Source organism: Rutilus rutilus, assembly GCF_951802725.1.
Source record: "Rutilus rutilus genome assembly, chromosome: 9".
NCBI lineage: Eukaryota > Metazoa > Chordata > Actinopteri > Cypriniformes > Leuciscidae > Rutilus > Rutilus rutilus.
The window spans coordinates 13,448,966-13,467,591 of record NC_140223.1 but is presented as its reverse complement, the minus strand read 5'-3'; the positions used below and the strand labels follow the sequence as shown (position 1 = coordinate 13,467,591).

The following is an 18,626-nucleotide window of genomic DNA, read 5'->3' as shown; positions in this document are numbered from 1 at the left end:
CGTTATTTGTTTGGGCAAGGAGAATGCATACTCAGTCCTCGAGGCGGCTGTTAGCGTGCACTGTCAGAGTTTTTCTTTGAAAAGCTCCACTCTCGTCTACCCTTCTTCTCGAGAGAGGGGGGACAGGGACTTTTAACTCAAGGTTCGGGTCCTGCTCTCGCTGAGGCTTTTTTGATTGTGGGGCTCTCAGGTGGAGCTCGCTGATGAGTTTGAGATCTGTTGCACTCAGCGGTTGACAAGAGTGAGCTGCTGGAGGAAGATGTGTTATCTGTCACATCTTCTGATCTAGCAGCCAGTGTTCTGTTGAAAGACGTGTTGAAATGTCCGAGCCCTCCTTGCCTGCCGTTATGGAACGTGCTACGGCCAGACTTGATCTGCCGTGGAAGCGCAAAAAGGAGACAGCTCGTGGGAGATTAGATGAGTGTTTTTTATCTAGACATAACTGCCCAGCTACCGTGAGTCTTCCATGTTTTCCTGATCTCCATACTGAGATCGAGAAGGAAAGGAAAACTCGCATCCATCTACATCAGCGTGTAAATCGTGCAAGGCTTTCCTATGGCCTCCTTTATAAATAAATGAGCATCAAGTTGAGGGATTCTCTTTCCGCCTACTTGATAGACTTATTTTAGTAAGAGCTTGGTTAGTACTTCCCTCACTTGAGGTATTCAGAGTACTCAGCTCCCCTAGAGCTATGTTTATGCTCTGTAGGTCCTGGTGAACCCTTGGGTTAAGAAGTGTCACTCCCCTCACTTGGAGGCTCATTATGTTGAGTCTTGCTTCCCAGGACTTCCGTCTCTAGAATCCGATGTGGTGTGTGTTATGAAACCACACAGAGACATGAAGGCTGAGGATACACATGCAGTAGTTAATTTAGAGGGTAATCCGCAATCGAAAATCCAAACACAGGCTAAGGTCAAATACCAGCAAGAAAGTCCATAATATAATAGGTAATAATAGATTCCAGGAAACACAAGCAATGAATAATCCAGACCAACGGGCAGAATAAATCAAGACACGGGAAAACAGGATACAATGGCTGAGAATTACAGACATAACATACGCAAGACTTAACGAAGAGTGACTGAGAAACCAGGCTAGATATAGGCAGAGGTAATGAGGTAAATGAGACACAGCTGTAAACAATCATAGATGATTAGACCAGGCAGAGAGTTATGGGTAATAAAGTCCTTAATAGAGTGGCAATAATCTGGGGTGGAGTTCCCTCTGGTGGCAATCAAGGGCACTCCAGCTGGTGAACATAACACAGCCCCCTCCCAAGGGGCGGCTTCCAGACGCACCTAATATGGTCAGAGAAGTCCATGAGGCAGGCGGAGTGGAGGGCCAGGTCCATGGAATGGAAGAGGAACTGAAGACGAAGGAAGAGCAGGGAACCAAGGCAGAGCAGGCAGGGCAGGTGGCCTGGGCGGGTCAGGCTGGGCAGGTGACCAAGGAAGCGCAGGCTGGATTGAAGTTCACCCCAGCGATGCTGGAGACCAACATGGCAGAGCAGATGACCACCACAGCAGATTAGCCGGGACTAAACATCCCCACGGCAGATCAGAAGACCACCACAGCTGAGTTGACAGGAGACTGAAGACCCCCATGGGGGAGCAGAAGACCACCTTAGCAAGACTATAGACCATCACGGCGGAGCAGGCAGGGCTGGAGACCACCATGGTGTAGTTGGTGTAACTGGCGGAACTAGAGACTACCACAGCTGATCAGGCGAAACAGAAACAAATCACAGAGAGGTTAGTGTTGACCTCAGGGGCCGGGTCAAAGCAGGCAGCGTGTTCCAGATTGACCTCTGTTGTCATCTCAAGGCAGGTTGGAAGTTCAGGAATGACCTCTGTGGTCGTGTTGGTGCAAACAGGCAGTTCAAGAGCGAACTCCATGGTCTGGTCAGGGCAGACTGAAAACTTGTGGATGACCTCCGTGGTCGCATCAGGGCAGACTGGAAACTCATGGACGATCTCTCTTGTCGCATTAGGACAAACAGAAAAATCTGGGGCTGGAGCGGGCTCTGGAGTGGACTCATGGGTTGGAGTGGGCTGTGGAGCAGACTCATGGGCTGGAGTGGGCTCTGAAGTAGACTTATGGGCTGGAGTGGACTCTGAAGCAGACTCATGGGCTGGAGCGGGCTCTGGAGTGGCGGCCATGTTGGAAACAGGCTCTGGTGCGGCAGCCATGTTGTGAATAGGCTCTGGTGTGGGAACCGCAGGATGGGAAGGTACAGAAAGAACAGGACTAGCAACCATTATAATAGGACATTCTGGTGACCGTGGTGGGCCGGGGCTTGGTGTGTCCTGCTACCAACCCACCCCCCAAAAAAATTTGTTAGGGGAAGGATCCTCTCCCAACCCAACTCAACTACAGTGCATAATCCCGAAATTCAATCAGCGACCCTCAAAGACCATCACAGTTGAGCTTAGAGGTCAGAGAAATGTACAGTGTCTAAGAAGTCCTGGATGTGGTCCTCAAGGGATCTATTGCATTGACGCAGGTGGATGATTCTAACTGCTGGATCCATGTGTGGCTAAGTCTTCTGTTATGAAACTGCACGGAGACACGATGGCTGAGGATACTCAAGTGTTTATTTTTAGGGGCTAATCGACAATCAAAAATCCGAACACAGTCTCAGGTCAAATACTAGCAAGACAGTCAAAAAGGAAACACAAGCAAAGAATAATCCAGAGCAACAGGCAGAATGAATCAAAACACAGGAAAACAGGACACAATGGCAGAGAATTGCAGACATAACATACGCAAGACTTAACGAAGAGTGACTGAGAAACTGGTTATTGTCCCTGGTCATATTCCTTTAAAGGAATCTTCATTAGGTAAATGATTCCAAGCCTTTGAGCTCTGCCCTGGGTCAAATCCTTCCGTTTTACCTTGAGAGGTGAATGGTATGAGTGAACTTCCTGACTGAGGCATGCAGCTTGGGCAGTGGCCGTAGGGAGTAATGTCACCAACAGCGAAATACTGGTGTGTACCTTTGGGGAATTTTACTCTGACAATTAGGCCATTTGAGTCTTTAGGGCTTAGCCACAGCCAATCTAGCATGCATTCCCCTCAGCATGGCGGAGTGGGCATTTGTTCCCCATTAGCGTCCTAGGACACAGTGCGAGTTCCCATTCGAAAGGGAACATCTCCAGTTACAAATGTAACCTTGGTTCTCTGAGAAGGGGAACAAGTCCACTGCGTCTCATTGCCATGCTTCAGGGCTGCCTGCATGGTCCCTTCAGATGAAGAAGTGGATGACATTTTCTCTAGGTGCCCTTCTTATACCTCACAGGGACGTCATAGGCTGTCGCCAGTCAATACAACTGTCACGTTTAAACACATCCTTCAGACACCGGTCACGCTGAGGTGTTCCCCATTTAAAGTCCTAGGACGCAGTGTCTCGTTCCCCTTCTCAGGGAACCAAGGTTACATTTGTAACCCGAGACGTTAGTCATTTTTCATGCACAGAAAGAAATGTGACTATCACATACTGTAAGAGTAATAACACCGTTTGAGGCTTGCCTAAATCAAGCTTAAACTGAAGCATTTTTATTATTATATTTATTTGTATTTATTTTTTAATCCTACAAGTACTTTGTATTTGTACTTTGATATATTTTCCTGATATTACTTTGCTATGAACAAATAACAGTAATTGCAATACCAAATCACATTTTTAAATAAACTAAATGAATAATAATATCAATAGCAACTCTTATTTGATGAGAGTTTTAATACGCAAAACAATCTCTTGTACACTGATATTTTGCAAGACATGCTTTGTCACATCAAAACCTCACCTTCAACTCTAAGTATTTGTTTGTATAATAATAATAAAAATATATATAACCTACCATACTATAACCATGCTAAATTTCCACATGAATTGTAAGTTACTCTTTGTAAGTGTAATGAATTGTAAAAGTGTCTCTTCAGTATATACGTTTTTTACACATAAATAATTTATGAAGTTCTGTCAGGAAACCTAAAAATGTGCTTCACATGGTAACATCTAGCTGATTTAATTGATTTAAGGTCACTGAATCAACCTGACTGACTATACCAACAAAAGTCATTTTTATGTTTCGGACAAGGTACAAATAGTTCCTTAATGCCGAGGACACATGAAACATTCTAAGACTGAACTGAACACACTTACAGGAAAAACCGTACACTAAAGCCCGGGACACACGAAACCGACGCCAAAGAACTAGCGCTGATGAAAGCCGACTGTGTTGTCGCCTGCACTTGAAAGCTGCACTTGAACACACCGAGAGAACTACTGCCGACTGTCAGCTAGAATGCGTATTCTGCGCCTGCGTGTAAATTAGACAACTGTCTATTTCTGCAGATATATTCATATTCGTCATTCAAAAAGGGAAACCGACGCTGCAGGTTGCAGATACACAAACCATAAACAAAGCAGTGCGTGCTTACCGTTTTGAATATCAATCCTGCAAAACACTTTCTTTATTCCACTCCGCTCATGTTAATATTGAAATATTCGGCAAGAAACACGTAAGATGTAAGATGACGTAACATTAGAACAGCCTTCTATCTGTAGCCTACCGATTTGACTTCTTTGCTCGCTGTTTTGCTATTATTCTCGTGCACTGACTCAATGACTCACTGAACAGCCAATCAGAGTTCCCTCCTTCACCGCGACGGCCTGACGCCGATTCAACTTGTCAAATCGGCTGGAAAAAAAGCCGACGAGGTCCAATTTCTGCCGACGGTGCGGAACACACAGAGAAAACTAAGTCGGCCGACACTCTAAAACGGCCCGACGTTGCCCGACGGCCGATCGTCGGCTTGGTGTGTCCCGGTCTTTACAGTTTCCAACGCCTGGAGCAGATTTTAAACACGACTATGAACACAGACTGAACGCAACTGACTCTGAGCATTTGGGCATGATCAGTCGTAAGTATCAAATTACATTTATAATCGGCCTTACAGTTGTTAAGTGTGTCCCCGGCTTAAGGAAACAACTTCACAACTTTTTAAAGCACTGCAATAAATAATAATGTAAAATACAATGAAATAAAACATTTACACAGACATTAGTATTAGTGAAGAGAGTTTAAAGAGATTCAGTTGCGTTTATTCAAGATAAAAATGACTTTTACTTACCCAGTTTTGAACCATCAAACAAGTCTTTGCTCTTAAATTTTAAAGTGCAATTCTGTAAGTAAAGCCTGTCCTGCACATTAGTCCAAACTTCTCCTCCCCATCACATTCCACGCATCATAAAGTTGTAGAAAAAGAGGGAGCAAAAGAGAGACCGAGGTAGGGAGGGCTGCATCCTCCTGCAGACTCTCTTGTAGTTGTTCCCGGGATGCTAAAGGTCTGAAGAAATGCAGCATTGTACTTTAATGCAGAGTGAGTGAGTGAGTAAGAGAGAGAGTCTGAGAGCGAAACACATAGAAGGAGATTCTAAGGTCACTGTTAACTTGAAATGCAGAGACTCTCTTACTCTCTACCTCTCCGGCTCGCTTTCTCCCTCCTCCTGCTGTTCTCCACACCTCTTCTCCTCCGCCCCTCCCCGTTCCTCTCCTTTCCCGTCTGGCGAAGTTTTGCAACATCATGCTCCCCTCGCTGGTGCAGTCCGGGGAGTCCAGCATCTTCGCTATTACGTCTGTTTATCATTGATAAACAAACGTTTCACCTCCAGGATGCTTTCCAGTATTTGTAAATCATTAGTTTGATAGGACAATTCGACGTGTGGCGTCCCGTATGTGACTTCCAGGTAAAATCTATCCATCCATATTAAGGTCACGGTAATAAAACATTATTTCCTTTTCTCTTCTATTGAATGGCCATTCTCAATCAGAAGCCAATGGAAGTGTTTCTTGCTCCAAAGTGTCACCAACCTCTGTCTAGTTAATGCCTTTCTCCATTCTTCAACTAGGAGTGGGTCTCTCTTGTCCAATCTCTCTCTCTCTTTCACTCTCTCTCTCTCATTCTTACTGGTTCTATACTGTAGATTGCAATATGGGAATTGCTCTCTCTCTCTCTCTCTCTCTCTCTCTCTCTCTCTCTCTCTCTCTCTCTCTCTCTCTCTCTCTCTCTCTCTCTCTGAATCTCCACCCTCACACTAGCACACACACATATGCTGTGATATGGACTCCCAAGGTCACATTGTCCTATAAGTATGTGTTTGTGTGTGTGTGCGTCTGTGTGTGTGTGTGTGTGTGTGTGTGTGTCCCCAACCACAGGGGGTTGATATTGAGTGCTCTCCTATAAATCACAACAGCCCACACAGGATGATATTCTTTCAGTCAGATATCTGTGTGTGTGTGTAAACATCTCTGTTTAGATCAGATGTGAAACAGCTGCTGTCTCTTTTTTTGGTATCACATCTGCATCGAGCAACAACGTTGTTCTTCCGCAAATGTTCCTGATCAAACCTAAAGATCCCCAGTCACAGTCATCAAATAAAATAAAAAAACACTAAAATGTATTAAAATATACAAAAATGTATCTTTTCCATATATTATTATAAACAGACCCCATGCACACTCAGAATATGTACTCTTGCCTATGCAAAAAGCAGTAAGTAAAATGTGCAGCGGCAGGCGAGACATACCTGGATGACCTACCGTCATTCTATTAGATATCCAAAATGCCAAAAACAGCAAAAAAGAGCCGCATATTGTAAGGGTGAAAGAAGGGGAAAACTCCAAATGTGAGACGTGACTGTCTTTCCATTTTTGCCATTTTGAATTACTGTGGCCAGGATAATATCCTGTTTGTTGCTGTGTTTTTGGTGACTTTTCATTTCATTCCAGATAATATATAAAAGCAAGAGGTATTTATTTTAAAGTAAAATAGCAGTAGCACACTTAAAAAAAAAACAATTCGTTTTTTAGGTTTAAAAAAAAAAAGTATATATATACTGGTCAAAATAAAGTCAAAATTTGAGCACCTCGTAGCGTCTTGAAGCTCTAACATTTGCAGACCACTGCTTGATATGATGAACTAATGGAATAAAGTAAATACAATTTTAGGCTGTCCTATGTCTTACTAGTGAGTCATTACTGATATGTTGTTTCCCTTTTAGACCACAAGTCCAAACCACATATGCCTTGAATGACCAAAGCAATTGACTAGTCAAGTGTCATAGTCCATAAAACTCTGACCACAAGGGCCCCAGTCCACTTCTTCATGTGTTAAAGCTTTCCATTTTAACAGCTGCACTGCTGGATCATCTGGTGTTCAATCCAATTGTTACAATTCTGGGGGGATGAGACCCAGATAATCAAATAATCTATGGGATAGTGCGTTTCAGATTGCTTAGACTCAGAGCCAGACCTTTTATCGGAATAAACTTTGCTCCACTTTGCAAATGACGTTGTGGACAAGAACCAACAATTCAGATTGGAAGACATGTGGATGACATGTAAAGCAACAATTAACGATACAATAATGGCTAATAAAACAAGAAATAAACACCAGAGATCAAAAAATCTGCACTAATTTAATAAGTACTTAAAATTTCACTCAATACACAATATACAGTTTTGCTCATGGATGTAATTAGTGCCTCATGCATCTATCTCTCAAAGATTTTATGGCACCAACCTTACAAACTTTAAAGTATGTTTAAAACATGATGTGCACCCTGGAGAATTTGCGTAGCATTCATCCAATCAGAGCTAGTGATTTGAGTCAGCTTCTGACATGTTTGTGTGCAATATGCATGAGAGGGTCAATGAAAATACTGCGGTCTGTGGGTGTGTTGCATAAAGCTGAGGCTACAGAATGCTTAGCTCGACATTTTCTCAAGCTATAAATATCTAGTATGTTGCTTGTGATATGCTTTAAAAAGGGTCTTGCTAATCATAAGTTAATCATAATGTTTTAGCTAAAATAAACAATAGCCATTGACCTAAGCAAATAAAGTGTTATTTTATAAGTTGTTTTATAATGATATTTTATTTATGAATGTTATTTAATGAATGCAGTCTAAATTAAAGCTGCAAGCAGCATTTATCGGGGTTCAAGCATTTAAGGCCTTTAAGGCATTTAAGCACAAAAGCATCAAAAGTTATTAAGTTTTATTTAGTAAGCATGTAACCACTGACATAATAGATGGAAAAGACCATTTACAGCCAATACAGGCAATATACCATAGGAAATATATGGTTTTAAAGCTTTTTAACAGTTATAGCGCAACCTATGGTCCGATCTCCATGAAATTTTGCATGCTTGTTAATGATGTTATGACACATATGCTCATCAATTTTGGTGAAGTTCTGAGTTTTCATTTGGGATAGCCATTTTGTCCGCCTTGGGTTTGGCCTCCACGGTGCGTTTTACGAATCCTTACAATTACAATAGGGTTTCAGCATTTCATGCTTGAATCCCTAATAAGAATGGAAGCTTTTTACCATTTATAGCGCCACCTTTGGTCCGATCTGCATGAAACTCGGCATGCTTCTTCACCATGTTATGACACATATGCTCATCAATTTTGGTGAAGTTCTGAGTCTTCATTTGGGATTTATAGGCTTTTTAGTGTATTTTGTCATGCCCCTTTTCTAAATGACCCTGTTACAGCCACCCAAATGCAAAAGTTCAACTTTTTTTCGATAATTATTGATCTGGAGAGTCCAGAGAATTGTCCTAGACTGGTCTGGTTCCGATCGGGCCAAAAACCAGGGACTAGTTCGCAAAAGTAGGTTTTGGGCAAAATGCGACATAGCAGAACATTTTTCCTGCCTAAATCGAATTTGTAGATAGCCATTTGTCCACCTTGAGCCAGTGATCACAGTGGTGTAAGGCACTTGAGGCTAGGCCAAAGGGTCTAAGAGTTATGAGCGATTTTTTACTTTTGGTTGCTGTAGCGCCACCTATGGGCCAATCGGGGTCATACTCTGATAGGTTGTCCCCACATTGAGGCCTACCATCTGGCCAGGTTTCACGTCTCTAGGCCTTATGGTTTGGCCTGCACGATGCGTTTTACGAATCCTTACAATTACAATAGGGTTATTATTATGGGGACCAGGATATAAATGTCATAGAGGGAAGATCTGCACAAACAGCCAATCAAGTGTTTACAAGCCTAAAATAGCCACTATGGAAAACAAAACTATTTAGATGCATTACAACAGAAATTAAAACGGCATCATAAATTATGCACACATAATATATTTAATATCCTGAATGAGTGTAGCTGGGATACTACAGGACTCAAGTGTCCATTACTTCATATTTAGTATTTCAGTCAAGCTAGGCAGTGTTCGATTTAGCTTCTCTTCCTGGAACTTTAATCATTGATCCAGTCCTGCATTGTAGGGTGGTTTGTGGTTGGTTTTACTTCAGACCTGGCGAAGCTCCAAAGAGAGAAACAGACTGAAAGAGGTAGACATCCATAGGAGGGAGGAAAAATCACTAAGGGAATCTTTGTAATTCCTTAATTGTTTTTCCTAGATGTCAATGAGATTAAATGGAGACCTTTGTTCGCTCCTGCTTCTCTTTACTAGATAGGCTTAGAATACAACTTGAATACAACTTGAAACTGGAATATATCAAATTATATATAACAGATAAATAAAAGGAAATTCATTAGGGGACATTTTTGACCCCTATGTTTTAAATATCTGGACAATTTGTGTCACTTTTAGTGGCATTTTTGCCCCGAAATGTGATTAATTTCTGACCCTGCTCCTGAGATTTGAAAGAGCAACCTCTGAGCAATAAAATATTATTGTGGGAAAAGCAACAAGCTCAGACAGAAAAGTAAGGGAGATGAAATTCGGAAGGCGGCAGTAAATGAATAATAATAGCGTACGCAGATATAAAAACAGAAAGGGGCAGAAAGAAAGAGTCCTATGTGCTCACAGGCACTGGCTATAACGGGACACACTGAAGGTTTTACGATTTTCACAGATGTGATTAGTCTAAAAGACAACCACCCCACAACACACACGCATCCCCTCCTCATACACTCTCCCGCCCTGCCTTATTTCTCTCTCTCTCTCCCTCTCGCTCGTCCCGTACCTCTGCAGTGGCTTATTCTTTCCTGCGCCGGCTACAGACACACACCACCCCCCCTTCACCCCTCCTTCAATATGCTCCTTTTCAGGGGTAAGACCAACAATCTCTTCCCCAGACTGAAAGTGGAGCTCTGCGCTGCAGCTGCTGCTGAATGAATGCAGCGTTTCCTGCGTCTACAACCACGCTGAGTGAGAGAGAGAGAGAGAGAGTGTGTGTCAGAGAGACACTGCCGCAACTGAGAGCCACTGATCTGAAGATCAGAACAACGGATCAGGTCCTGCCTTCGTATTTCTCGCTCTCTAGTTCTTTCTCTCTCCCTCACCGGGACATACTGCAAAGGGAGATTTAGGACAGGAAGGTACTCCGCAAGCCTTCCCCAGCTGAAAGTCTTTCTGAATTGATTTTGGGTCTCCCTCAGATCTAAAGTATCCTGAACCAAGACACACAGCGGAAGACTCGACCAGGGACAGACAGACAGACAGACAGACAGACAGACACAAGAGGGCAGACGGTCTGACATGGAGTTGAAACGAGGTAGATCCTTCCTGCACAGATGTGCGGGATCCGGCGATGTGGTCCACGCAGGTCTGGTCGTCACACTTCTGATTGGTAAGTCTCTTGTAGTCTTTCCCTACTATCCCACCCTTGTACCCCTCTCTAGCCGTTTACTCTTAAGCCCACCTTCCTACGCTTTCCAAATGGGGCGGCTGCCAAAATGCTGCAGTTTTGGCATGGCTTGCCCAACTCGAGACTTTTTAAACAAGCCGGGTTACTTGTTGCTGTTTGTGGAGCTTGATTTCCTAAAAGATCTCGGGTTTCAATGTCTCGAGGGGCTACAGTCTGGGAGGACTAGGTTCTCTCTCATTCCTCTGGTCAAAGAGAGGGATAGAGAGACAAATCATGTAAAAGCATGTCGGTACGTGGTACATATCAAGAGGGCATAATCAAGTTGGCATCAAACCTCTTAAATCAGTCGATATTAAATGTGATCATCAGTCCCACTTGTGCATTTTGGTCTGTCGAAGTTCATTCTTAAACGTCTTCACCTCCAGCGCAGTAAATACATCTCATTAAGTTACTGAAATAAATAATGAGGTGATTTTGCTATTTCTTTTCAGTCGCCCTTTCAGCTATGTCCGTTGTTCTCTGGGCCGTAACCCTGTAAAGTTTGGGGGGAATACGGCCTCCCCAGTCGATGTGGGTTTTTCAATGACTGATTCTTGAACTTTTACATTTGGTACCCCAAATCTTGATTACATTCTTACATATTTTCTTTTTTCTGCAATGACTTTTATATCAATATCCGATGATCTCACTGTAAAAAGCATAATTTTTTTTTTTTTTTTTTTTTTTGGGATTTGGCTTCCTGCTTGGAGTGTCTATGATGTATTACACTGTGCGAGTCTTGAATCACACTGCACAACAATATGCTGAGCTCACTGAATTTCGCAGCTGAATTACATTAATTATGTTTGAGCAGGTGGGCCTGATTCTTCCAAGAAAGCCCCCCTCTCCTTTCCCTTTACTTCTTGTGAAGGTGAACCAAAGGCCGTTAAACTAGGTCATTTTCACTCTCTTCTTCATAGTATGAACTCGGATGGTTAATATGATCCTCTGCAGAGTTCCCGGTGGACTCGGGGAGGTATGATGAATATGTTCATGGCACATCCGTCAGGTTATGAGAAGGTGCACCACTTAGGGGCGAATCATCATTTTGACAAACGACACAGTTTTACTGATGGTTTGATTACACATTATTCTGTTGGTGTGCCTGCAATTGTTAGAATGTGATGGTAATTGCAATATGAACAACACTCATTCATGTATTATCAGAGTTCATCAGATCGGTCTGCTTCCATGCCTGTAGGGAAAAAAATGGATTGTGAAGGAGAGAAGGTCAACTATTGTTTACAACTACAAACACCTACACCATAGTATTTAACACTAAATACTTTTTTTGATACTCCATCAGGCCTGCGAAAGAAGAGGCTTTACTTGCTTATCAGGGGAAACGATTCAGCTTTGACAAAGATTATGCGCCGAGACTTTTAGGTCACACAGGAATATTCTGAGGCCTGGAAGATCTTAAAAGACAGAGAAAATACTTCTTAAATCAGTTCTGGTCTTAAACAATTGTCCAATACAGTTTATTAGAACACCAAATGAACATGCTCCTGCACTTACTTACTATACTTACCATATTACTAATTAAATGAAAAGTACACACAGTTTCTCCTGTGCAGGAATGGATAAGACTTGGGCTCTATAAATAGTCTAAGAGCACATGTGTGTAATATCATGGCATGCGGAGCGTGTGAAGAACATTATCTCCTCTACCGTCACTAGTCCATCACAAATGTGATTAGGAGCTCACATGCAAACCCCTGAACAGAGTCATCAGCATCATTGAAAATTAGCAACATTATTAAATGACTGTAGGACCCACCAGATTTCAGGGAGAATATATTTATTTATTTGCGGGCATACCTATAGACTAAACACGTGATGCACATGTGCACGCCGTCGACTGTTTTGCGGGTTTGCGTTTTTGAGGTTTGCGCAGAGGTAACCTTTTTTTCAAAAAATGTCAAAGCTTGCACCTTGGAATCTATTTCAGGGTTTGCGTTCTCGAGCCACCAGCCACTGTTTTGTGTTTTCTGTTAGAACAGTGTCGTGTTAGCGGCCCCTAAGTTAATAACTAATGATCTTTGCAGTGGAAGTGAATTCAATTAAAACTAACTTTATCTAGACAATAACTTTATTCTAGAGCTGCTGTAAGGCCAAAACAATCTCTGTTACTGTAATTTCCTATCAGCTGCTTTGAAACAAACTATATTGTTAAAAGCGCTATATAAATGAAGATGACTTGACTTGACTTGACTTGAATTTATAATGAAAACAGATATGTTAGTTAAGTATCTGAATTTTTGTTTAGTACATATGAATTAACTTACTTGACTCTTTCCCCTCTTTTCCTCTTTCTAAATCCTTTTCGGACGTAGTCTTTAAAAAAAAATTGATTTCTCAGCTGTCTGTTTAAAATGTTGCTTTTTTTAGAATTAAATTACCCACATTCAAGTGTTGATAAAAATGATGCATGAAGCTACAATAAAATGGTTTTTTTTTAAATAGAAAGCGTTAAAGTACAGTTAAAGGTATATTTCAAGTTTAAAAATGTATACCTAAATGGGAACATAGTAGTACATTTAAAGTGCAAAAATAATATATGGCTAAATAGTAAACTATAATTATGATGTTATGGTAACTTTAAGAAAACGTACAAGTTGTATAAAACTACTAAACTAGTAGTTTACTGAGAGTATACTTCAAAGTGTACTTTCAGAAACTAAAAAATGACTACAAGTATTTGACCAGTAAACTATCAGTATACATATGTTTACTTGTAGTAGTATAGTTGCAGTACAAATGACAAACCTAGTTGTCAATTAGTTGTGTACTCAAAGTTTACTGCTGTTACACTTAAAGTATCCTTATACTTTTATACACTAAAAAGTGGGCCAATTTAGTCCCAAGTAGTATTGATTCAGTACACCTACAAGTATACTACTAGAATATTGATATTAGTGTACTTATGCCCTTAATTAATACACTGTTAAATTAATATATAGCTAACTGCGTGATATATATGTACATTTCTGAAATACATAACATGGACAATGTCCCTTCTGATAACAGATCACTCTAAATTGTAATTTAGACACATGCATTTTCTGTAAAGCTGCTTTGAAACGATGTTTATTGTGAAAAGCGCTATACAAATAAATGTGAATTGGATTGAATTGAATGAGTAAATAAAGTATATTTAAAATATACTTGAACTTTACTCCAGTAAAATTAACTTGAAGTATACTTATTTTTGTAAGGGTCTACAAAATAAGTAAATATAAATAAAATATATATAAATATAAATATAAATAAAGTAAATATAAGTAAATATAGACAGGGTCTCTGTCTACACCCTACACACAGGGTGTCAGTGACGCCCACAATAAATGCTAAATTTATTGATTTTCATACCCCTTTAGCAACTTTTTTTTTTTTTAAACAACAAAAAAACAAGAAACAACCAATCTGGCAATTTGGACATACCTTAGCAATGTTCAATAGAAGAGATGATTGTGTATGATGATTTTGTCAGGATTTTAGCTGTGATAAAAAATTAGGATGCAGAAATGTAGATTGGAAGTAACTGCCGATTAGCATGTTGTCTTAATGGATTTTAGACATTGCATTTCAGTCACTGTTTCACACTTGTTCCAGAAACAGAAACAATATGTAAATGAAAACGGCTTTATTAGGTTTTTGGCTGTATTGAAATAAAGTATATTCCTTAGCATTTCCATTCATCTCAACTGCAGTTCCTCACATGTAGTTCCTTGTGTGTGACCCGGCTCAGTTCCAGAAAAAAACAAATTTGTGAGACAATTGGTAAACAATTGTGTCTCACAAATGGCGCACAACATCAAGTAATTGCAACATCCAATCAAAATAATTACTTTTGAATGGCCGTTATTGTTTTGATGCTGATGTAGTAAAAGCATCTACTGGCAGGGGCTAAAAGCCAAAGGTAACCATCTAAATCTTGCCATCATTGCAATGCTAAATATGCTGCGTAAAAGGTTTGTCTTTCAATTTAAACAATCAAACATCCTATTTGTTGAGGCTGCATTGAGAATGACCCAGGCCTTAAAGGGTCTTTGGTTTAATCTAACAGTAAGTGTGCATGATATGCTGATGTCATAGGATGTTCTGAGCAAGACGTGGAGTTCTGTTACAGAGAGCAGTCATTGTTATCCAGCACTCTCCTCAATTTCTTTCACTCAACTCCTCTCTTTTTTCTCCATCTACTCCATGTGTCCTATTAAGTAGCAATATGAACCTCATTCCAGTACAGATTAGTGTTTGTGGTGTGTATTATGGGTATTGATTATCTCCCATATGTATATATATATATATATATATATAAATCTCAACTCCTCTCTTTTTATATATTTATATATATAAAACGAAAATGTACACTTAACTGTGGACTTTCAAAAAGCAAAAGTATAAATGGACATAAAGTCACATATATAAACAAACAGACATGTATATGCAATTGTGTGTATACTGTATATGAAAAAGGAAAACAAAAACAATTCTTAAGTGGTGATTAAAATATTTATATGGTAAAAAGGGAAAATAAATGAATCTTAATAAATGATTTCTTATAAATATTGCACAAAAATATCCAGTGATATTTCCAGAAAGGATTCTGGTTTTTCCTTGTCTCTCATTTCTACTCAGTTGTTTCATATGCTCCCAAATGTTTCATTCATAATATAGTTGATTTGTATTTATTTCATTTCTGTTTTTAGGATATCTACAACTTCATTACCTTCATATAATAAATTATTGTGAGGCATCTTATGACTGATTTTAAAACATTTGATTATCTTTTTAGCATCTCATTGACCAAATAAATTAATAGCACACATACTATGTATGTGCTGTACTGTAAACAAATATTCATTTTAAATTAACTTTATAGAATCACAATTGCTCAAATCCGCAACTGTTACATTATTCACTATTATATTGCAATGAGGAACTTTAACTTATAGTCAAGGGAATGGCTTGTCTGGGATAGAGATAATGAGATATGATAGTTGACTGAAAATTGATGGCCTGAATACGGGAAAGAAAAAGATGCTTATGAAGGTCAGAGTAATGGGAGAAAGGGGGATTGTTTGCTTTAATTAGTTTTGTTCTCTAGAGTGATAGTCAGTAGAAAGGTGGGTGTAGATTTAAAGGGAAGTTATTATGTGAATCAGATCTATGACAGAATAATATAATTTCTCTTAGAAATTTTTGTTTTTTTGTTTTAAACTGGCTAATTTGGTTGTATTTTTTTTTGTTTTATTTCATCTTAACTGTAGAATCTAAACAATTTTGGCCTTTAAATAGCCTTGTGGGTAATTTTTATCAACCATTTATTTATTTAATTGACTAAAGGAAAATAATTGCTTATTCTCAATTCACAATTTTACACTATGATGATATTGTCTAGACCAGGGTTCCTCAATAGGCCCGTGAGAGGAAAATGTTTGGCCCGCGCTTATTTCAAGGTTGTCATGGTAACATCAGCGTAAGCACGTCACTGGCGTAAAAATTCAAACGCAGTATCTGACAGCATTCGCGCACATCGAAAATGGCAAGTGTTAAGAAAAGAAAAGTGGACACAGAAAATGGACGATTCAAATCTGAATGGACTGAACAATTTTGTTTTATTTTGCCTGACCACAACAACGCAAAGCCAACGTGTTTGATATGCACGCAGACCGTGGCTGTCTGTAAGGCTGATAATATCAAACGCCATTTCAACTCATTGCACTGCAATTTTAACAGCAATTTTCCTGAACATTCTGAGAGTCGCAAACAGAAGGTAACACAATTGGTAGCAGCTTACAAGCAATCAGTTGCTGTTATTCATAAAACCACATCCATACAGGAGAATGCCACCGCAGCATCCTTACGTGTGGCTTGGAACCTGGCAAAGGCCAAAAAGCCGTTCACAGATGCCGAATTAATTAAAACCTGTGCGATTGACATGGTGGATGAAGTTTTAAATCACGATGAGAAAACGAAAAAAATGGTTGTGGAGCTATTACAGAAGGTACCATTATCCGATTGCACGGCAACAAGAAGAGTAGAGGCATTGGCGGGTGAGTGTCTGTCCAATCTTTTATCCGACATAAAGAAAGCCGAAGTCAGGTCACTTGCAATAGACTCGTCTTGCGACCGAACCGACATTGAACAGCTGTCAGTGTTCGTCAGATTTTTTGATGGGAAGGTTTTCCGCGAAGAGCTGCTTTGTTTGCTGCCAATACAGGGACGTACAACCGGAGAAATTATTTTTAACGAACTGATGCAATTCTTTGAAAAGAATGGATTAGATTTAAGCAAAGTTGTGTCAGTTGTCACTGACGGGGCTCCGTCAATGGTCGGACATCACAGAGGCCTGATAAGCAGGCTAGCTGCTGTCAATCCAAAACTCATAGCATTTCACTGTATTATTCATAAATCGGTGTTATGCGCCAAATTGTCTGGAAAAATAAAAGAGACAATGGATACTGTGATGAGGCTGGTAAACTTTATTCGCGCGAGTTCTGGTCTGCAACATCGCCTTTTCCGAGCCTTGCTGGAGGAAATGTCCGCAGAACGGCACGATCTATTGCTGCACAATGATGTCCGATGGTTGAGCAAGGGCCGTGTGCTGGAAAGAGTGTGTGAACTTCAAAATGAACTTTGTTCATTTTTAAGTAGCCTTCAAAGCCAAAAGGCAGAGACATTTCTGAAGATTTTGACCGACAACACAGAAATGGCATTCGTGCATTTTTTGTGCGATATCATGTCTCACCTAAATCAGCTTAATTTGCAATTGCAAGGCAAGAACCACACTATTGCTGACATGTACGAAGCGGTTGAAGCTTTTCGTTTAAAGCTGACCCTTTTTGAGCGGGATCTTCAAGGGAGAAAGCTGCACTTTCCGTATTTACAACAGCACTGCGAGAAACACCAGGTGCAAGAGGACCCGTTAATGCGCGACTTTGTGATGAGACTGGCAGAGAATTTCAAAGAGCGATTTCAGAGCTTTAACCTGTCAAGTGAACTCCTTCTCTTCCTAAGACAGCCATTTTCAGTCCCAGCAGATGGACAATGGACTGCTGAGGCCAAACGCCTGGTTTCATCCTTGGATGAAGCATCTTTGCAGCTGGAGATTTTGGAAATGTCAAAGTCTCACTTGATTAGAGAGCAACACAAGGAGGCTAGTGTGAGCGACTTTTGGACAAAAGTGGTTTCTCAAGCTAAATTCAAGAACAGCAGAATTATTGCAATGTTCCTTCTTTCAATGTTCCCATCCACTTGCATCTGTGAGTCATCGTTTTCTATAATGAACAACATCAAGAACCAGGATAGAAACAGACTGTCCAGTGTGCATCTTGATCAGTGTCTCGGAATTGCTACAACAGAATATAGCCCTAACATCAGAGCTATTGCTTCAGCCTCTCGCTGTCACTTCTCTCATTGAATGGTGAGTACATGACAGTTAATACTTTTAGTTTGATCCAAGTAAGAACAATAAAATGTTAATGCTGATAGGTCTAATAATTGAATCTGCTTAGGGAAATTGATGAGAAGAGATCCAGTGTGGTGATGAGCAGGATCAGTCGACTCCCATGCAGACATGGAGATCCAGAGTTGTTGTTTGTTCATTTGTTTTTAATATCCACCATGCAAAGTTCTTTAGTTTTCTTTATCTGAATACAAAAATGCTCATAATTGCTTGAATAAAACAGACTAATGAGAAAAATAAATTAATAAATAAAATCAGAATAAAATCAGAATAATTATATTGTGATTTGTGACTCTTTTAACAAAACAACAACAACAACAACAATAATAGCAGAAGAGCAAACATTAAGGTCATAATATTTTGGTCGGTGGCCCTTGGCTTTGTATTGTCGGCAGAATTTGGCCCTTGGTAAAAACCAATTGAGGAACCCTGGTCTAGACCAATTTTATTATCATTATTTATCGTATTTTTTATCGTTACATAC

General features: G+C 40.2%; 1 protein-coding gene across 2 annotated transcripts in view; it reads left to right on the top strand.

Moving 5' to 3' along the window:
* Positions 1 to 9,998: 9,998 nt before the first annotated feature.
* The window catches only part of scn4ba (sodium channel, voltage-gated, type IV, beta a), a 42,540-nt gene continuing 33,912 nt past the window's right edge, over positions 9,999 to 18,626 (top strand). The window contains exon 1 of one of the 2 annotated variants that reach the window (XM_084419375.1): positions 9,999 to 10,614. In XM_084419375.1, the coding sequence (XP_084275501.1) occupies positions 10,524 to 10,614 (91 nt within the window). In that variant the 5' untranslated portion in view covers positions 9,999 to 10,523. The remainder of the gene's footprint in view (positions 10,615 to 18,626) is intronic. The other variant, XM_084419376.1, reaches the window with a different exon arrangement.